Source organism: Ochotona curzoniae, unplaced genomic scaffold (assembly GCF_017591425.1).
Source record: "Ochotona curzoniae isolate NIBS_2020 unplaced genomic scaffold, NIBS_Ocur_1.0 contig_21, whole genome shotgun sequence".
Lineage (NCBI taxonomy): Eukaryota > Metazoa > Chordata > Mammalia > Lagomorpha > Ochotonidae > Ochotona > Ochotona curzoniae.
The window spans coordinates 7,619,928-7,636,951 of NW_024465322.1; the positions used below are offsets into that span (position 1 = coordinate 7,619,928).

Consider the following 17,024-nt stretch of genomic DNA (forward strand, 5'->3'; position numbering starts at 1 on the left):
GCAAGAAGCAGAAGCAAAAATCTTACAGTACTCGAATGCCACGGAGAGAATGGTTCACATACATGTATGTCACAGAAAAGACCAGGCGTCATGTAGTGCCTTCTAAATCAAGAACAATGAGACACATGTTTAAAATGAATCTGGAAATATCATTCCATTCATGGAGACTATTGTCTTCATTTACAAATACAAAAGGATGCTAGATGCTCTTTGCATCTGTAGAACGCGTCAGTGAGAAAACGCAACTCTCCTAGGTCCTTTGGTTTAGGAGGATGCCAGCCTTCCGTGTGAGCCCTTCTGGTGACATCAGCATCTCTGGGTGGGTGAGGTTTGCAATAGAAAGGAAAACCAAGAGCGTGAGCAGGATGCCGGCTGAGAAGTAGAGCAGCTAATAGATGAATCGGTTCTCACGTGGGCTGTCCACAATGCTAGCCTCTAGCCCTGCTTTTGTTGTTGTTTTTTAACATGTTTATTTTTACTTGCATTTTGCCCGTAATCATTGCAGGTATGATACAAATTATCTGATTTATTTTTACACGTTGGAACAAGAAGAGAGCAAGCTATCATCAACTTTATTTTGATGCACTACCTGCGGATATTTTCTCTAATTAAATTCAATCTTCTTATAGCGAAGCTGTGACAGCTCAGACAACAAAAAAATGACAGCAGTAAAGCTAGTGCTCCTGTTACGTTTCAGGACATGTCTATAACCTCGGATTCTCAGAAAATCCCCCTGAAAGTAGGGTGGGCCAGGCTGGAAGCAGGAGTAGCTCCCGGGTCTCCAGCGTGAATGCAAGAATGCAAGCACTATCTTCTGTTGTTTTCCCAAACACAATGGAATTACTTTCTTAATATGGTACATTTTTCAATAAAAAAGAAATAAATTAAAAGTTTATTTCTAGGCATTTCTCCGCAAATATAGTTCGCAACCTAGGCTGAAAAAGGTCCCTTTTGTTCCTTCTATAAGACATTCCATTTTCCCTATTTATATTCCTTTTTGTATTCCAGCCCCAAGATTGCTTTTCCACCCTGGAGGTTGTCATCCTGGATCACTTTGAGGGAGGAAACTGGTCTGTAAGGAACCCATGGTTATCCATAAACATCTCTCAACCTTGAAACCCATGTCCTGAGTTTCATTTCTTCTTTTCTCAGTTTTATCTCCAAGTCAAACAACTGTTGATTCACTCCCCAATTTGCTGCAATGGCTGAAGCTGAGCCAATCTGAAGCCAGGAGCAAGGAGCTTCCTCCAGGTCTCCCATGCGGGTGCAGGGTTCCAAAGTTTTGGGCCGTCCTCGACTGCTTTCCCAGGTCACAAGCAGGGAGCTGGATGGGAAGCAGGGCTGCTGGCACCCATATGGGATCCCAGTGTGTTCAAGGCAAGGACTTCAGCCACTAAGCTACCACACTGGGCTCCCGGTTCTAACTTCTTTCATGAATTTAGCAAATTTGATTGTAGGTAGTGAAATAAAATGGGTGATGCTCTTTCTATACATAATTATCAATGAACAGGATGGGTGCAATAAGGAAAGGGCAATGGCACTTTTGCCCTGACTCCGTAGTTCCTTAAAGCAGCTGTTGGGCCCGTAGGCCAATAAACACCATTTCCAGGAAGCCTATTATATCACTGACCTTTAAAATTGTGAGCGTGTGATAGTCATTATTCTTAAATTCTCAGTAGAGATAATACCTCAAAGAGCCAGGACTACCCTCCTATTGATATGCCATGGGTTGAACAAGTAAACTAGTTCTGTCTGTTTAAATTCCACTGCCTTGTGTTAGAAGCTTAACTGTTATTGCTTAGGGTATAGATCACAACTTCTAATGACGAGACGAAAGAGCACATACAACATACATACGATCTGTGATACTGCGGATTTCTTTGCTTAGAAATGAAAATCTGGTTTTATTTTTGCCTAATGGATGGTTATAGGACTGTGCAAATCCGAGAGAATGTTGCCTTTCTACAAATCTGTCGTCCTGCGCATCCTAACGCTACGCCACGTATTTTATCATAATTGAGGAGTGAATAGTGCTTTTCAAAACCCCGCTCCTATTGATTTATTTGCCATTCAGTACTTCTGATATGAAAGCAAAAGTTGGGAAGTCAAATAATCCAATTTGGCATCATACTGTTCCAGAAAACAAACGATGATGGCCTTAATCCTCTCTATAATCCACACCTGGAATGACACTCTAGCTAGGCGGACAAGGAGGGAGCTGATTGGCTGTGCAGCGTAAACAGAGTTCGTAAAAGGCAGCAGTAGCACATCCAGATCAATGAGCCCTCCAGCCGGAGTCGGAGCTCTGTGCTGCTCGGACAGTGTCTCTTCATCATGAGTGGGTGCCCAGTTTTAGGAAACAACTTTGGGTGAGTATTTGCTTGTGTTCTAAGTAGATGTAGGCTAATGGAAGTACCAAGGATGGGCATTTGAGTTTCTGAATATGGAGAGCATTGAATGCTGTCTCCTTGATCCCCTTGTTGAATTATCTACACAAAATTAACAAGGGAAGTTTAACCGCCCATACGTACTGTTACCTGTGTGTTCTCAAGCTCTTGCTTTCTTTTCTCCTTTACTAAAACAACAGATTCGCTTTGAATAACCTACCCGTGGAAGGCAGAGAAGAAGACAAATCCCAAACTGGTGTGAATAAAGCCAGCAAAGGAGGACTTATCTATGGGAACTACCTACAGGTGGGGCCAGGCTTCTCACAGGGTTTAACCACCACTGTTAGGCACTAAATTCTGCTAAGTTACTCTTCCACGTCTTGCACCCTCCGTCATCAACAACCTTATTCACAAATTTCTGTTTTTATGTTTTTGGTGGAATAATTCAAGAGACGCACAGGTGAAAATAGCGACTTTTTAGTAGAGGTAGAATGAAATCAGAGACTTGAGTGAATGCCTAGCGTGTAAAGGCATGACATAGCTTTAGTAATTCAAGCAGTATATAACTTGAATAAATAAGAAGCAGTCAGTAGGCTCAGCCTAGAAAACTATAAATGCATCTAGAAAAAAAAACAATCTTTTTAAGATTCAGCATAAAGTACAAATGTAAAAGGCACCCAAGCTTTTAGTTTGATTTTTGTTTTTTCATCATCAGTCAGTAAGAGGAAATCAGCAAAGGAGATTTTGGAAATTTTTTTTTTTAAGTTTTAGCCTGATTACCATCTAGTTTTTGAGGAAGAAAACCTTGTACTTTCATGAATAAAAAAATGTTAAGATCATTTACACAGAGGCTGTTGGATGAGCGGAAAACGACAGATACACAGTCGAACACATCTTTAGTCTATCCCCTAATCGTTGAATGTTACAGGGAATGTGGCCTGGCAATGACTATAATAACTGTGATATGATAAGCTCCTAGTAAGTATAATTTTTTCAGAGAAAAATAAAAGTCATCCGTTCAACTCCTTTCTAAAGAGACACGCTGATTGTTTAAAAGAAAGGGATAGAGGTGCTCCTGCTGTGTTTGGGACGCTGGAGAACACTCCCACTGAGATGGTGAAAAACAAGGTTTGTAATACTAAGCCCCATGTTTCTATTTTCACTTTAAGCTGGAAAAAATTTTGAGTGCGCAAGAACTTCAAAGTGAAATAAAAGGCAACAAGATCCACGATGAGCACCTTTTCATCATAACGCATCAAGGTATGTTGCATTCAGACTCGACACGAACAGTTCCAAAGACTCTCCCGTGACTAACGAGAAAAGACGGCCTTTCAACAATAAACTGGTGAAATGGCACAGAACTATCTGTTTCGGAAATGCCTGAGACCAGTTTACTGGTGAACACATTTCTTTCTTTTTTTTTTTTTTAATTTTATGGTTTTTTTTTTTTTTTTGTTCTTTCAAACAGGACTCCAGCTTTGTCTAATTCCATGGAGGATTTTCATTGTTTGGATTTCTTCTTTCCTCCCTCCCTTCATTCCTTTCTTCCTTTCTTTCCTTTCCTTCTTTCCCTTTTTCTTTTTAAGGCTAATTTATTTTTATTTCAAGGGCTCATCTACAGATAGAAGGAAAGAGAGCTGATTCACTCTCCAAGTGGTTGCAATGGCCAGAACTGAGTCAATCCGAAGCCAGGAGCCAGGAGCTTCTTCTGCACCATTCAGGTACAGGGTTCCAATGCCTTGGACCATCCTCCACTGCTTTCCCAGGTCACAAGCAGAGAGCTCGTCAGGAAGTAGGGCAGCCAGGATGGGAACTGGCACCTCTGTGAGTCCTGGAGCGTGCAAGGGGAGGCCTTCAGCCACTAGACTACCATGCTGAGCCCCATTCTTGGAAATTCAACAAGAGTTTACAAGCTGTTACTGTTTCTCAAGTTAGAACATTTTTTAAAAGCTATTTTCAGGAATTAAACAATCTAATGTATTATGTGTAAAAAAACTGACAATAGAGAAAAAAATACAATTTTTTAGAATGCCAGATTTTTTTTTTTTTTTTTTTTTTTACCTCTGGGCAGTGGTTTCTGATCTAGAAATGCAGGCCTTTAGGAGCTCAGATGGCCCCTAAATTCTGAAATTGTATGCACATTTTTAATGAATATATGCTAAACGGTGTACGATCCCCATATATTAAGAACATTTTCTTTAAAGTAGTCCAGGACGTTTTATAGTTCTCTGACTTGTCAGGGCACAAAATCCCAGTAACCTTACATATCTTCCCATTCTCCCCTCCCAGTCCAGATCCTCAGTGACTGGCTGCACTGGAAACCCCAGGGAATAGAGCACCCAAGGACAAACGGCAGCTGGCTTAATGTGTTACTCCTTCTGCTTCTGTGCTTGTATTTTTATTGGCATCCTATGCCAAGGTAAAGTCAACAAGAAAGGAATTGCGGCTTAGTGCCACAAACGCGACATCTGAAAGCTGCACAGAACCCTGTCTAGGTCATTCTAAGGTGTGTGACCTTTGGTCCAGTTGTGCATATCTCAGGGAGATTTATCTTCACAGCTGCCAAGTGGGCAGACCCATTCCATCTGCTCACTCACAGAGATCCTTGGGGGAGCATGGGTGCCTAGGGAAGGTACTTGATCAGCATGCAATAATTAACACCTGATATCATTTGATAGGCTCCCCTCTCTTTCATCCTGCACTGGTGATTTGTAAGCAGTGGGTCATACGACTAGCCAACGTGTTACATGTGAAAAAGAGATACATAAGTTAATCAACAGATATTTGGTTTTCTCTCTATTCCCAAACTTCCACAAATTAACAATTACAGTTAGATTCAATTATCTCAAAAATATAACTTTTATCTATACAATTGAACCCAAACGGGTACAATACAGATCTCCAAGATGGTTGTCTAAGTTTAGTCCATAGTTAGACTGACTACATTTCTTTATTTATAAATGACCACTCAATGTTTATTTTTGCACTGGATTAAATACTGAGCAAACATAGATGAATGTGATAAAATCTAGACACTAAGCACTTATAGTCTGAGACTTATGTGGTTCTGGTATGATAGCCTAGTGGCTAAATCCTCACCTTGTGTCTGCTGGGAACTCATATGGGCACTTGCTAGTATTCTGGCTGCTCCACCTCCATGCTTGTGGTCTGGGAAAGTAGTAGAAGATGGCCCAAAACCTAGGGACCCTGTACCTGTGCGCAACACCCAGAAGAAACTCCTAGCTCCTGGCAGCTGGCTTCAGATCAGCTCGGCCCCAACCGCTGTGATCCCCCCCGGGGAGTGAAGCAGTGGATGGATGTCTGTCTCTCCTCTCTGTATATCTGCCTTTCCAATTTAAAACAAGACAAAAACTCTAAATCTTAAGAGCAAGTTAATGCGGGAATAATTTAGTCCTACTATGAGTAGCCTAGTGACCAAAAAAAGTCAGAATCTACTTAATGTATGTCACTGTGTTGTCAGTCTTGCTTTGGCTTGTAGGTAACTGACGTTTTGCAAAACAAGAAAAAAACGTTCTTTTCACCTTTACAAACATTCAGTTGAGAGGAATCACTGTGATAATGAATATAAAGCATAAAAACGTGCTGGGTACATTAAAACATTCAATAAACTCTTGGTATTATCATTCTAATACTGGTATTTCTAGTTTGAACAGTGCTATCTTTATATGTAATGCTTTTTTCGCTTATTTAACCTTTTCATATCTCTTTCAGTGTTAACCATTTTGCCCATAAAGAACTGTGATCAAAGAGATTGCCATGACTTTCCAACTGACGATGTTTTTTTTTTTTTTTTATTATTACAGCTTATGAACTCTGGTTTAAACAGATCCTCTGGGAATTAGACTCTGTTCGAGAAATTTTTCAGAATGGTCACGTAAGTTCTTTTTTTTTTTTGTCACAATATTGCTTTCATGCATCAGGAAATACAGAAATAGCTGATCAATGAGTTACATCCCACACCAAGTGGCAAGAACAGTATTTAATGAGGGAGCATCGGGGACCCTTCGGTTAATGGTGAGGACTCAACTGTCCTTCCTCCTGTCCAGTCTCCCTTCCTCTTTGTAGAGGCTCACAGCATCCTGCCTTGGTTCTTTGCTTCTTAGCTCGTCCCCCAGGAGCGGCTGGCTAGGGATTGCGTACCAAGAAATTTTCCAAAGGCTCGAGGGGAGCATAAAAGACCAATTCACAGATTTCAACATTTCTTTTGCACCCACATAACCTTTATTTTCCCATGAACTTCCTGGAGTGTTCTCCGGACAGGTGACATTCTTCTCACATAGTTGAATGTGTTTCCCATTCGTGTCAGCGGCAGCTTTGTCAGTCAAGAGCAGATCTCTCCACGTGTTGCGGAATCCTCAGAAGTCCCCATACTCCCTTGACCTTATTCCCTTTACAGCAAAATGAAAGTGAAAAGCTTGTCTTGGAATCGGAGGCAGCTGCTTTCCTACAATCTTCTTCTTGCTCACTGCCACTTCATTTTCCATTTCCACAGAAAAATGATCCTGGGTTTACTGGCGTCCCTGGTACCCAATTCCGTATTACTGTTCCTTCAACACATATTTATGGCAATGACCAGTTCCAGTTAGTCCTGAAGTTGACAGACGTGCGTTGTCATTTATAATTTCTTCTCTGCCCAAGAGGTCGGCATTGATTATTCAGCATTTCATGTCTTAATCTTAGGTCAGAGATGAGAGGAATATGCTAAAAGTTGTCACTAGGATGCACCGCGTGTCCGTGATCCTTAAATTATTGGTGCAGCAGTTTTCTGTCTTGGAAACGATGACAGCCTTGGACTTCAATGATTTCAGGTGCGTAGCTCTGTGCCTTTTATCCTGAGGGTGGAAAAGGAGAACGTGTGAGGAACCTGTTGATGCTGTCACTGTTTGGACTTGGGCGGAAGTGAGCAGTTGTAACGTTTGAAAGGCATTTCACCATTTTCAGATACAAAAATGTATGAAAATTGGTTTCAATTCAATGCGGTGTGCTCCACTTTTCCCAATAAGGAATTTTAGAAAACTTCGCAAAAATGATTTTAAAAGAATCCTTGCAATTTAATTAGAAATTACAACTTTAGCCAAAAGTACAGTGATTTGGAGGGTGGAAGTAGTTATATCTTTGGACTACTCATGTCATGCTTGGCAAAATTCCATTCATGTCCTTATTTCATTGATGCTAATAATGATTTGAGATAGCAAGATTATGATAATATCCAATATTGTAACTTATGGGGGAGTTAATAATATTTATAAAAAAATTCTTAGCAACATGGGATGGATAATTTCCCAGTATCCAAATGTCTTTAAAGGAAAATATTTAGTACAAAAATATATTCATAAACAACTATATGTATGTATCTATATATACATATGTGTATGCTGTTATTCCATTACATGCATGGAAATTTTATCTAACACCTAAGCATTATTATACATATTTATATTAAAATATATATAATATATGCTGTAATATGTATGACATTTTACAACTAATACGAAGTTTCTAACTTCTTATTGACGGAAACATAATGTCTAAGTAGCTCATTTTCCTTATTTTAAGAAAGGCCAAGCCAAAGGTCCAGCTCTAGGCAGTTGTGTGTGTGTTTTCTTGGTGATATCTAGGAAGGTAGTACTGATAATTTCCTAAAACAGAAGAAACCATCACAGCGATTTACAATGTCTATCCATGTACTATTCCCTTCCCTTCCCTTCCCTTCCCTTCCCTTCCCTTCCCTTCCCTTCCCTTCCCTTCCCTTCCCTTCCCTTCCCTTCCCTTCCCTTCCCTTCCCTTCCCTTCCCTCCCCTTCCCTTCCCTTCCCTTCCCTTCCCTTCCCTTCCCTTCCTTCCCTTCCCTTCCCTTCCTTCCCTTCCTTCCCTTCCCTTCCTTCCTTCCCTTCCCTTCCCTTCCCTTCCCTTCCCTTCCCTTCCCTTCCCTTCCCTTCCCTTCCCTTCCCTTCCCTTCCCTTCCCTTCCCTTCCCAGGGAGTATTTATCTCCAGCATCAGGATTCCAGAGTTTGCAGTTCCGACTCCTGGAGAACAAGATCGGTGTTCTTCAGAACTTGAGAGTCCCTTACAACAGAAGACATTATCGGGATAACTTCAAAGGGGAAGACAACGAGCTGCTACTTCAATCTGAGCAGGGCAAGACACTTCTGCAACTTGTCGAGGTGTGTGCTTCCATTTTCCTTCAGTCTAATGCAATGCCTCTAAGTTAGCTTGTGCTAAACCAGAATTTTACTTTATTTTAAAATACTTATTTATTTGAAAGGCAAAGTAAAAGGGAGAGAATGGGGAGAAGCTTTTATTCATCGGTTTACTCCCAATGACCCAGGCTGTACCAAGCAAAAGCCAGGAGCCAGAAGTTTCATCCTGGTTGCCACACAGGTGCAGCAACTCGACAACTTGGATCATTTTTTCGCTGCTTTTCCAGGCCCATTAGCAGGGAGCTGAACAGGAAGTAAAGGCAGGACTCACACTGGTGTGCTTATCAAATGCCAGTGCTGCAGGCGGTGGCCCAACCCACTGGGCCACAATGCTGGCTTGCATAATAATAATAACAATAATATGTAATCGTTACATCAGTTCTTAGATTAATGTGACTCCAACTGCCGCGCATGTGGGATGCCAGCCATGCAGACAGCAGCTTTATATGCTACATAGACCACGATAGTGTTTTTCTTAAACTAATGTGCCAAGAATACACTTCTCAGAAATTGTTTCTCAATATCCTGATGTCCTGGAACCTCATAGTCTCACAGAATCATTAATGTTCACTATTAAGAAATAATTAGATTAAAAAAGCATATTATCCTGACATACTTAAACAACCTTTCCCTTTTCTTATTAAACTTACCTCTTTGTGAATTATGTCCTTCCCATGAATTCCTGGGGTGCTGTCAGTAAGCTTTTAGGTTCTCTTGATTTATACAGCGTCACAAATGCTGTATAAAAATATGGAGAAAAGTAATCGCAGAGCTAGTATTGAATCAATAAAAAGCCACAAAGCTGTAGGAATGCAGTCTCATCTTTAGATTCCAATGTATTGTGAAATCTTCATGCAACTAACTGCATGGCTATTTCATTATGAAGTTACTAAACAGGACCGGCTGCTGTGGCACGCATGGTAATGCCCAGACATGGTGCCAGTTTGAGTTCCAGCTGCTCCTCTTCTTACCTAGCTCCACACTAATGTGTCTAAAAAACCAATGGTAGATTGCCCACGTGCTAGGAGACCTGCACCCACATGGAAGACCTGAACTGAGGCTCCTGCCACAACGCAGGCCTAGCAGCCACTTGGAGAGTGAGCTAGTGAATGGAAGAGATCTCTCTTTGCCTTTGGCTTTCTCTACCTCTGCCTTTCAAATAAACACATCATTTCTTAAATATATCATGCCTCTGAATTTAGAAGAGATATCACATTTTATACATTTCAACTGCTAAACATAAAATGTTTTTTTTTTTTTAGAATAAAGCAGAAGACGTTATACATGTTAAAGTTATTTGATTTTCAGAAGCAAATGGAGGTTTTTGTAATCATGTATTTCTTAAGAAACTAAGAACAAACGTTAGTAAGAGTTGTCTCAGAGATCAAGAAAATGAAATGGTCAGTTATTTCAATGACGACACTAAAAAGAAGGAAATGACAAAGTTGTGATGTATGCTTCTCACAGCTGCAGGTTGCTTATTTAGAGTATGTGTTGTTGACAACATATTTTACTTCATTTACATTTGCATGTACTCACTTAAAAATTATATTTATTCGTTTAAGGCATGGCTGGAAAGGACACCAGGTCTAGAACCACATGGATTTGATTTCTGGGGAAAGCTTGAAAAAAATATTGTCAAAGGGCTGGATGAAGAATTCATAAAGCTGCAGGTATTTATAAAGATATGAGCATGTGAACCTTTACAACAGAAGAAGTAATTGGAATTTTGTTTTGGTGATTTTTTGTTGTTCTCCTAGCCTTTCATTATTTTAATTTTATTTCACAAATACTCTTTCTTGGAATATATCGTTGGTTGATTTAGTTCTCCTGTGTGCAATTAAAGTTTCACAAGTTCCAAATATTCGTGGCAGGCAAGATGTTTCTGACAAATTTCCAGATAAAAAGACATTTTTTTCGGTTCTAGTGGAAATTTCTCTTCTGTCGAATTTAAATATAACAAGGAAAGAATCAGCTGAATCTTTCCTCCCAGTCGCAGATTTCCTGGGTCTGTTTGGCAGTTCTCACACCGTGTGCAGTTCTTTTACTGCTCAAAAAATACTCTTCATTTCTCATTAAGTTCCATGACCTTCATCCTATCATCATGACTAAACTCAAAAAAATTACTACAGTTCTTCCTCTTAAAGGTTTACATCAGATCATTGAAGTCACATTGCGTGGGTTCAAATTCCATCTGTGCTCTGAGCTGTGTTATAGTAAACACGTTACTTAATCTCTCTTGGCCTCAATTTTATCATCGGTATCATAGAAAATATGTACGTTATCAGCCTTCAGTTAGATGAATCAATGGGCCACGTGCATAAAGATGCAAAAGTCATTTTCAATTTTAACTGGCTCTTCCAGCAGCATTCAGTATTAAGTACTACCTAATGTCTTGAACATTCTCTTCCTCTGGATTTGGTACACTACACACCATAATGTCTGCATCCAATTGTCTAATTCTGGGTCCATTTTCTCCTTTACCTACTGTGAGTGGTGGCATTATGCCATGTGCTAACTTTGATTCTTTCTGATCTATCTCTATACTTTTGCATAGGATGATCTTTATGTTCTCATTGATGTCCGTTACTCCGATATCTATTTATTTATCCGTCATTCTCAACAGTTCGTCTCTAATTTAGAGATTTAGATTTCAGATTATATACATGATCAATAAGATTCCTTTTGGTGCATAATTTCCAATGTGTGATAGTTGACACTATGGAAGACCTGCCAAGGGCAATGTCACTGCAACCAGAGGGTATATTTGTCATCAAACAAGTTTTGTAAAGTAGAGAAATCTGCTTTGTCTCTTGAGAATAATAAACCAAGTTTTCTGTTTGTTTTTTGTTTTGTTTTTGACTGAAGGCCTTGGAAGAGTCAGAGGAAAAAGAGGATGTGCTGGCTGAATTTCAGAAACAAAAAGAGGTGTTACTGTCCCTGTTTGATGAGAAGCGCCATGAATATCTCCTTGGTAAAGGTAAATATTGTTATTAACACAATTTATTAACAATTAATACAATTTGATAGGACTATCAAGATTTACTTTACCAGATTTTCATTTCCAATTGATTTTAAATGCACAGCCGAAATGTTACTAGGACTCGAGACCTGAAGGATACCAAGGGTCATTGAGAATGATGTCTTTCAGGGCCAGAAATGAAGGCTAGCTCTTGTACTGACTGTGGTGGTGGTAACAGAAGAAAGACGCAGCTCCTGGGAGAGCAAGGATCTCTTTGTACAACGAGTGTTTCTCATGCCGAGCAAGAAAAACACAACTCTAGTTTGTTACTACAATTATTTGCGCAGTAACCGACCAGTATGACCTGTACATTCAGAGCTGAAGTCTAGTTTATTTTTTTTATCTGTTTGAAACTGTACTATCATTTTGATTTATACATTCTATAGGACAATAATAATGCAATATCTTTGGATATGTGTAGACTAGAAGCAAAAATTAATCTTTAAGTATGGAGCATACCAATACAGGAAATTTGTATTCATTCTATAAACTTAAAGGTTGTATCTCAGTTTTCTAGAAAACAACTGTCAGTGATGGCAAATCCCAATTTCCAGAAATTTGGAGCGAAGACTCTCGTTGGAGAGCACAGACTTTTATTTAAGCATCATCTTTCTTAAAGCCAAATAAATTTGCTCTAAGTGAATTAGGAAAAGGCAGTTTGAAACTTACATTGTAATGGATCATGTTTAAGTTTTTGAAAACTAAATGATCACACTATTTTCCTTGAAAATTATGTATTTTTTAAAGGTTGCTTTTTATTTTTTATTTTTATTGGGAAGTCAATATACAAAGAAGAGGAGAGACAGAGCGGAAGATCTTCCATGTGCTAATTCACTCCCCAAGAGGCTGCAATGGCTGGAGCTGAGCCAATTCCAAGTCAGGAGCCTAGAGCCTCTTCCGGGTCTCCCACGTAGGTGCAGGGTCCCAAGGCTTTGGGCCATCCTTGACTGCTTTCCCAGACCACAAGCAGGAAGCTGGATGGGAAAGCCGGGCGGCTGGGGTTAGAACCAGCACCCATATGGGATCCTGGCATGTTCAAAGCGAGAACTTTAGCCACTAGGCTACTGCGCTGGGCTCTGGAAAGTATATTTTATAATTATCATGGAAGTCTGAATTTTTTTTAATATCAGATATTAACATGACACTTAAGAATTTTAACAAAGACTTTTCTTGGGGGTTTTTCTAGTTGCTTCTTAAAATTCACTCTTCAAAGAAAAAAATCTCCCAGCTGATAGCTTCCTAAATTCAAGTTAAAAAATAAACAAACAAAAAAATTAAACTTGCAAGGTTTACGAAAAATGTGAACTGCTTAATTTGTTCAGGACATTGATGCAACATTAACCCGACTGCCCTTCGTCTATACCACAGTGAAACTCACCCTGGTTTTTGCAGGTGAAAGGCGATTGTCTTATAGAGCGTTACAGGGAGCGTTGATGATATATTTTTACAGGTAAGAACGTACCGGAAGAGAGGAGAGAATTAAAGTTGAGAACGTGATATGTTACAGGTGTTTTGTGAGGATTAAAGCTTGCCAGTTGCAATCATCCCTTCACACAATACTTTGATTTTGGAAAAAAAAATCAGCTAGTTATTCCTTCAGGAGGATGTTGAAGTCAAAGTTACGTCCACACTCAAAAAAACGTTTCCCATTTTCCTGAACTCAGAATGAACGCATATGATTCAAGCTTCTACGTCCTTAGTATAAAATGTACTTAGACAGTTGTCTTAAGGAAAGAAATAAAGGAGACAAATATAACGCTTTCAGGACAAATAGATTTTGAGATACAGGTATTCAATAGCTTTTTAAAACATTCAAGAAAAGAATACATATTGTGAAAAAAAATTCCACAGATTTCTAATTTTTTATACCAGTCACTTATACCTCAATTTAATTTTTATGAGAATTTCAACGTATTTTTATGTATTGGAAGAACTAAAAGTAGTCTTTGTCTCTGTTTTGATTGCGTTAGCTCAAACTGATTGACTTGTGTTAATGTGTTAGAAGACTCCTTTCAGTAAGAATCTTCCAGCATAACCGGCCTCTTCCTTCACATAGATTTGTAGAATTTTCTGGACATCAAATAAACACCATGTGATGAGTAGTAGTGTTTGCATTTTGAGATGCAGAAAGAGACCAAGTGTCCTTGGAAATGACCATGGCTCCCGAGTGGCAAAGGTGACGTTGGTTGCTGGGGTCCGTTGATTGCTGCTGTGGTCACTAACACACTGGATTTGCTTTCCGGTAGGGAGGAGCCCAGGTTCCAGGTCCCCTTTCAGCTCCTGACCTCTCTCATGGACATAGACACACTCATGACCAAATGGAGGTGTAAGTGCGCTCCCATCCCCTGTGCCCCTCCTTCCATGGTGCTCCCTCGCCCAGTAAATACTTTCACGGTATTGTTTACATTTGATGATCAGAAGGGGAAAAAAGCTTCAGATCAAAGAAAATGTTTTAATATAGAACTATGTATATATATATATATATATTTGCCAGTGCAGTTTGAAATTGTTATTGTAGTAATTACCACTGTTGACAAAAGAGGAAGTGACTCCTATGAGCAAACCTAGCAAGGATTCCTGGGAGTCCCGGGCGGGCTCTCTCCTGCCGTGGTGAGCAAAGGCTAACTAGAATAACGGACGTAGTAAAATGTGACCTCAACTACATGGGGTGCCAGGCAACCCAACAGGCTCACCTGGCTCTCAGACATGAACCTCCATATGACTGTGTGATAAACCTTTCCTTAATGGCAGAAAAGCATCCAAGAGACACTGTGTTTGTTCCCCTAGACAACCACGTGTGCATGGTGCACAGGATGCTGGGCAGTAAGGCTGGCACCGGAGGGTCCTCAGGTTATCAGTACCTGCGCTCCACCGTGAGGTAAGAGGAGGCGTTGTCCTCATCATCCGGGGGGAGGTCACCATTGTTCCTCCATAGAGGGATGCGTTTTCTCCGAGTCGACACTGTTTCTTGTTCCTGTCTGAACTGCTTACAATACATTGGGAGTTAGCCGATGGGGAGTTAGTTAAGAAAGAATCCATTTTCTTTTTCTTTTTAAGCTTCATTTATTTTTCTTGGAAAGGCAGATCCATAGAGAAATAAGGAGTGACCAAGATCTTTCATTCTCTTGGTCACTTCTCAAATGGCCTCAGTGGCCTGAGCTGAGCCAATCCAAAGCCAGGAGCCAGGTCTCCCATGCGTGTGCAGGGTCCCCAGGCCACAAGCAGGCAGCTGGATGGGAAACAGAACAGCCAAGACATGAAGTGGTGCCCAAATGGGATGCCGATGCTCGAAGGTGAGGATTAGCCAGTGAAGCCAACGTGCTGGGCTCCTAAAGTACCCATTCTTATTGTGTCCTTTGGAATGAATTCTGAAACAAATCCTTAGTTATTGAACGTTGTCATTTCTACCGTAAGATGACGTCAGGCGTGCATGACTGATGACAATATAAAGGGATTAGTGATTCCTGTCCTGCCCAGGCAAAAATGTCTTCAAACTCTTTGGGTTCAAGGTTTGTCCGAACTAAAACTTATACCATAAATTCCACGATTGAGCTTTTGGCTGAAAGAATGGTGTAGGTAAAACAGTTTCCGGTCTCCTAATGTGACCTTATTTTATGAATACACTTGTAAATGCTCCAGAGAGTATCATTTTTAGCGCATTTTCTAGAAAGGTTGCTGACAATTATTGAAGCTCTAATACATGCTAAAGTGATTTTTAGGGCATATATATTCTTATTTAATTTTCACAAAGTGATGGATGAATGGATGGAGATGAATAGCTAGGTGACATGGCTGATGGATGACTGGTAATGGAAAGATGAATTGACAGATGTGGTAATTGGCAAAGAAGAACCAGCTAAAAAGCAAATTAGATATTCACATTTAATTCCCCACCTAATTTATAACACATTGTGTTCATTTCTACTCTAATTACCAAAAATGGTTGATTTATAAAACGCACATTTGTCAATTGAGATTTTCATCATTTTATCCATTCTTCACTTTTCCTGGGAATGCGTTCTGTAAGCATGAGATAGTCATTGATACAAAACCAGCAGCTACATAAGAGGGTGGGGACACCCATGAACAGAATCGGCATGTCTAGTGTCTCATTCTATTTTACCTTTTATAAAAAGCCTGACCAGAGGAAGAGAAGTGTGGCTTTTAGTTTATAGAAATCAGAGCACTGAACTTTAAACAACTTGTTTAAGGTCCTACAAAGTATAGGTGAGAGAGCCAGGATATTAATGTAGGTATATTTAATTGAAAGCAACTTCCTTCATAAAACTGATGATTAAAGTAGTTGCCTAATAAGCAAAAGCACGATTTTAATGTCACAGCCACTCTGAGCAGACATTGGTTGTAAAATGGTACTTCCATCTATGAATGTACTTTCCCTGTCTTTATGAAGATGATGTGACATTAAGATGTTGTGTTGTAGCCTGGGCTACCCTGGGCTATACCAACCAAACACATGATACTGTTTATGGCCATGCTCTTTGAATATAACAACTGAACAGCTACAATACTAATAGTATATAAATGCAATGTGTATCTGATTTATTTATGATGTTTAATATAAAATACTAACCATGGGAAATATATAACAAATAATTTTGGGGATAAAAAATTCATGAATACTTCATGTCAATCAATGAAAGCATTGTGTTTTTCCAGTGACAGGTACAAGGTGTTTGTAGATTTATTTAATCTTTCAACGTATCTGGTTCCTCGGCCCTGGATACCGAAGATGAATCCAATCATTCACAGATTCCTTTATACGGCTGAATACTGTGACAGCTCCTACTTCAGCAGTGATGAGTCAGATTAAATCCACCTGCAAAACCTCCAAGGACTATTGATTTTTCCAGTCTATGATTTTATTTTTTATTAATGATCTTTTATAATGATGTGTATATGTAGTTTTGCATCATGCTATTCTGGTTCAGTTTGGGAAATAAGTTTATTATGTTACGTGATGATAGAAGAGTTAAGATGTAAATCCATTCAATGATAACCTTGTATATAGGATATTCTCCTATTAAAAATTCAATTTCCCAAATTTAACTTTAAGTGACCACTTCATGTGATCATCACCTCATTGCTTATAGTTCGTAAACTTAAAAAGTCACCCAACAATTACAGATATTGTGTACAATAAAATGCCATTCTGTGCAAAAATGTATCCAAATATTTTTTTAAAACAAATGCTATTCTTTTACTCTTTATGGTTTTTAAAATGCCGCAACTGTCACAAATCCATCATTCTGCCGCTTATCATGACACTGTAGGTCTAGCCGATAGTAGGAACTCCAGCATCCTATTGTCAAGATATATTTGAGAGTTTCGTTGGGCATCTATCTTTTATTCAGGAGTGCAAATGCATACTACACT

General features: G+C 39.5%; 1 protein-coding gene across 1 annotated transcript; it reads left to right on the plus strand.

Moving 5' to 3' along the window:
- Positions 1–2,272: 2,272 nt before the first annotated feature.
- TDO2 (tryptophan 2,3-dioxygenase) lies at positions 2,273–16,802 on the plus strand. Its single transcript, XM_040971408.1, has 12 exons — positions 2,273–2,369; positions 2,588–2,693; positions 3,557–3,647; positions 6,212–6,282; positions 7,089–7,216; positions 8,386–8,572; positions 10,174–10,281; positions 11,477–11,588; positions 13,023–13,080; positions 13,877–13,956; positions 14,418–14,508; positions 16,308–16,802. The coding sequence occupies exons 1-12, from the start codon at positions 2,335–2,337 to the stop codon at positions 16,459–16,461; spliced, it is 1,221 nt and encodes a 406-aa protein (XP_040827342.1). The 5' UTR covers positions 2,273–2,334; the 3' UTR covers positions 16,462–16,802.
- Positions 16,803–17,024: the final 222 nt, after the last annotated feature.

Excerpts from the sequence above, each read along its gene's own strand:
- TDO2 (XM_040971408.1), top strand. The coding sequence starts at position 2,335 with ATGAGTGGGTGCCCAGTTTTAGGAAACAACTTTGG. Across the intron at positions 6,283-7,088 it reads AAATTTTTCAGAATGGTCAC|GTCAGAGATGAGAGGAATAT; the intron begins GTAAGTTCTTTT and ends TCTTAATCTTAG. Across the intron at positions 14,509-16,307 it reads TACCTGCGCTCCACCGTGAG|TGACAGGTACAAGGTGTTTG; the intron begins GTAAGAGGAGGC and ends GTGTTTTTCCAG.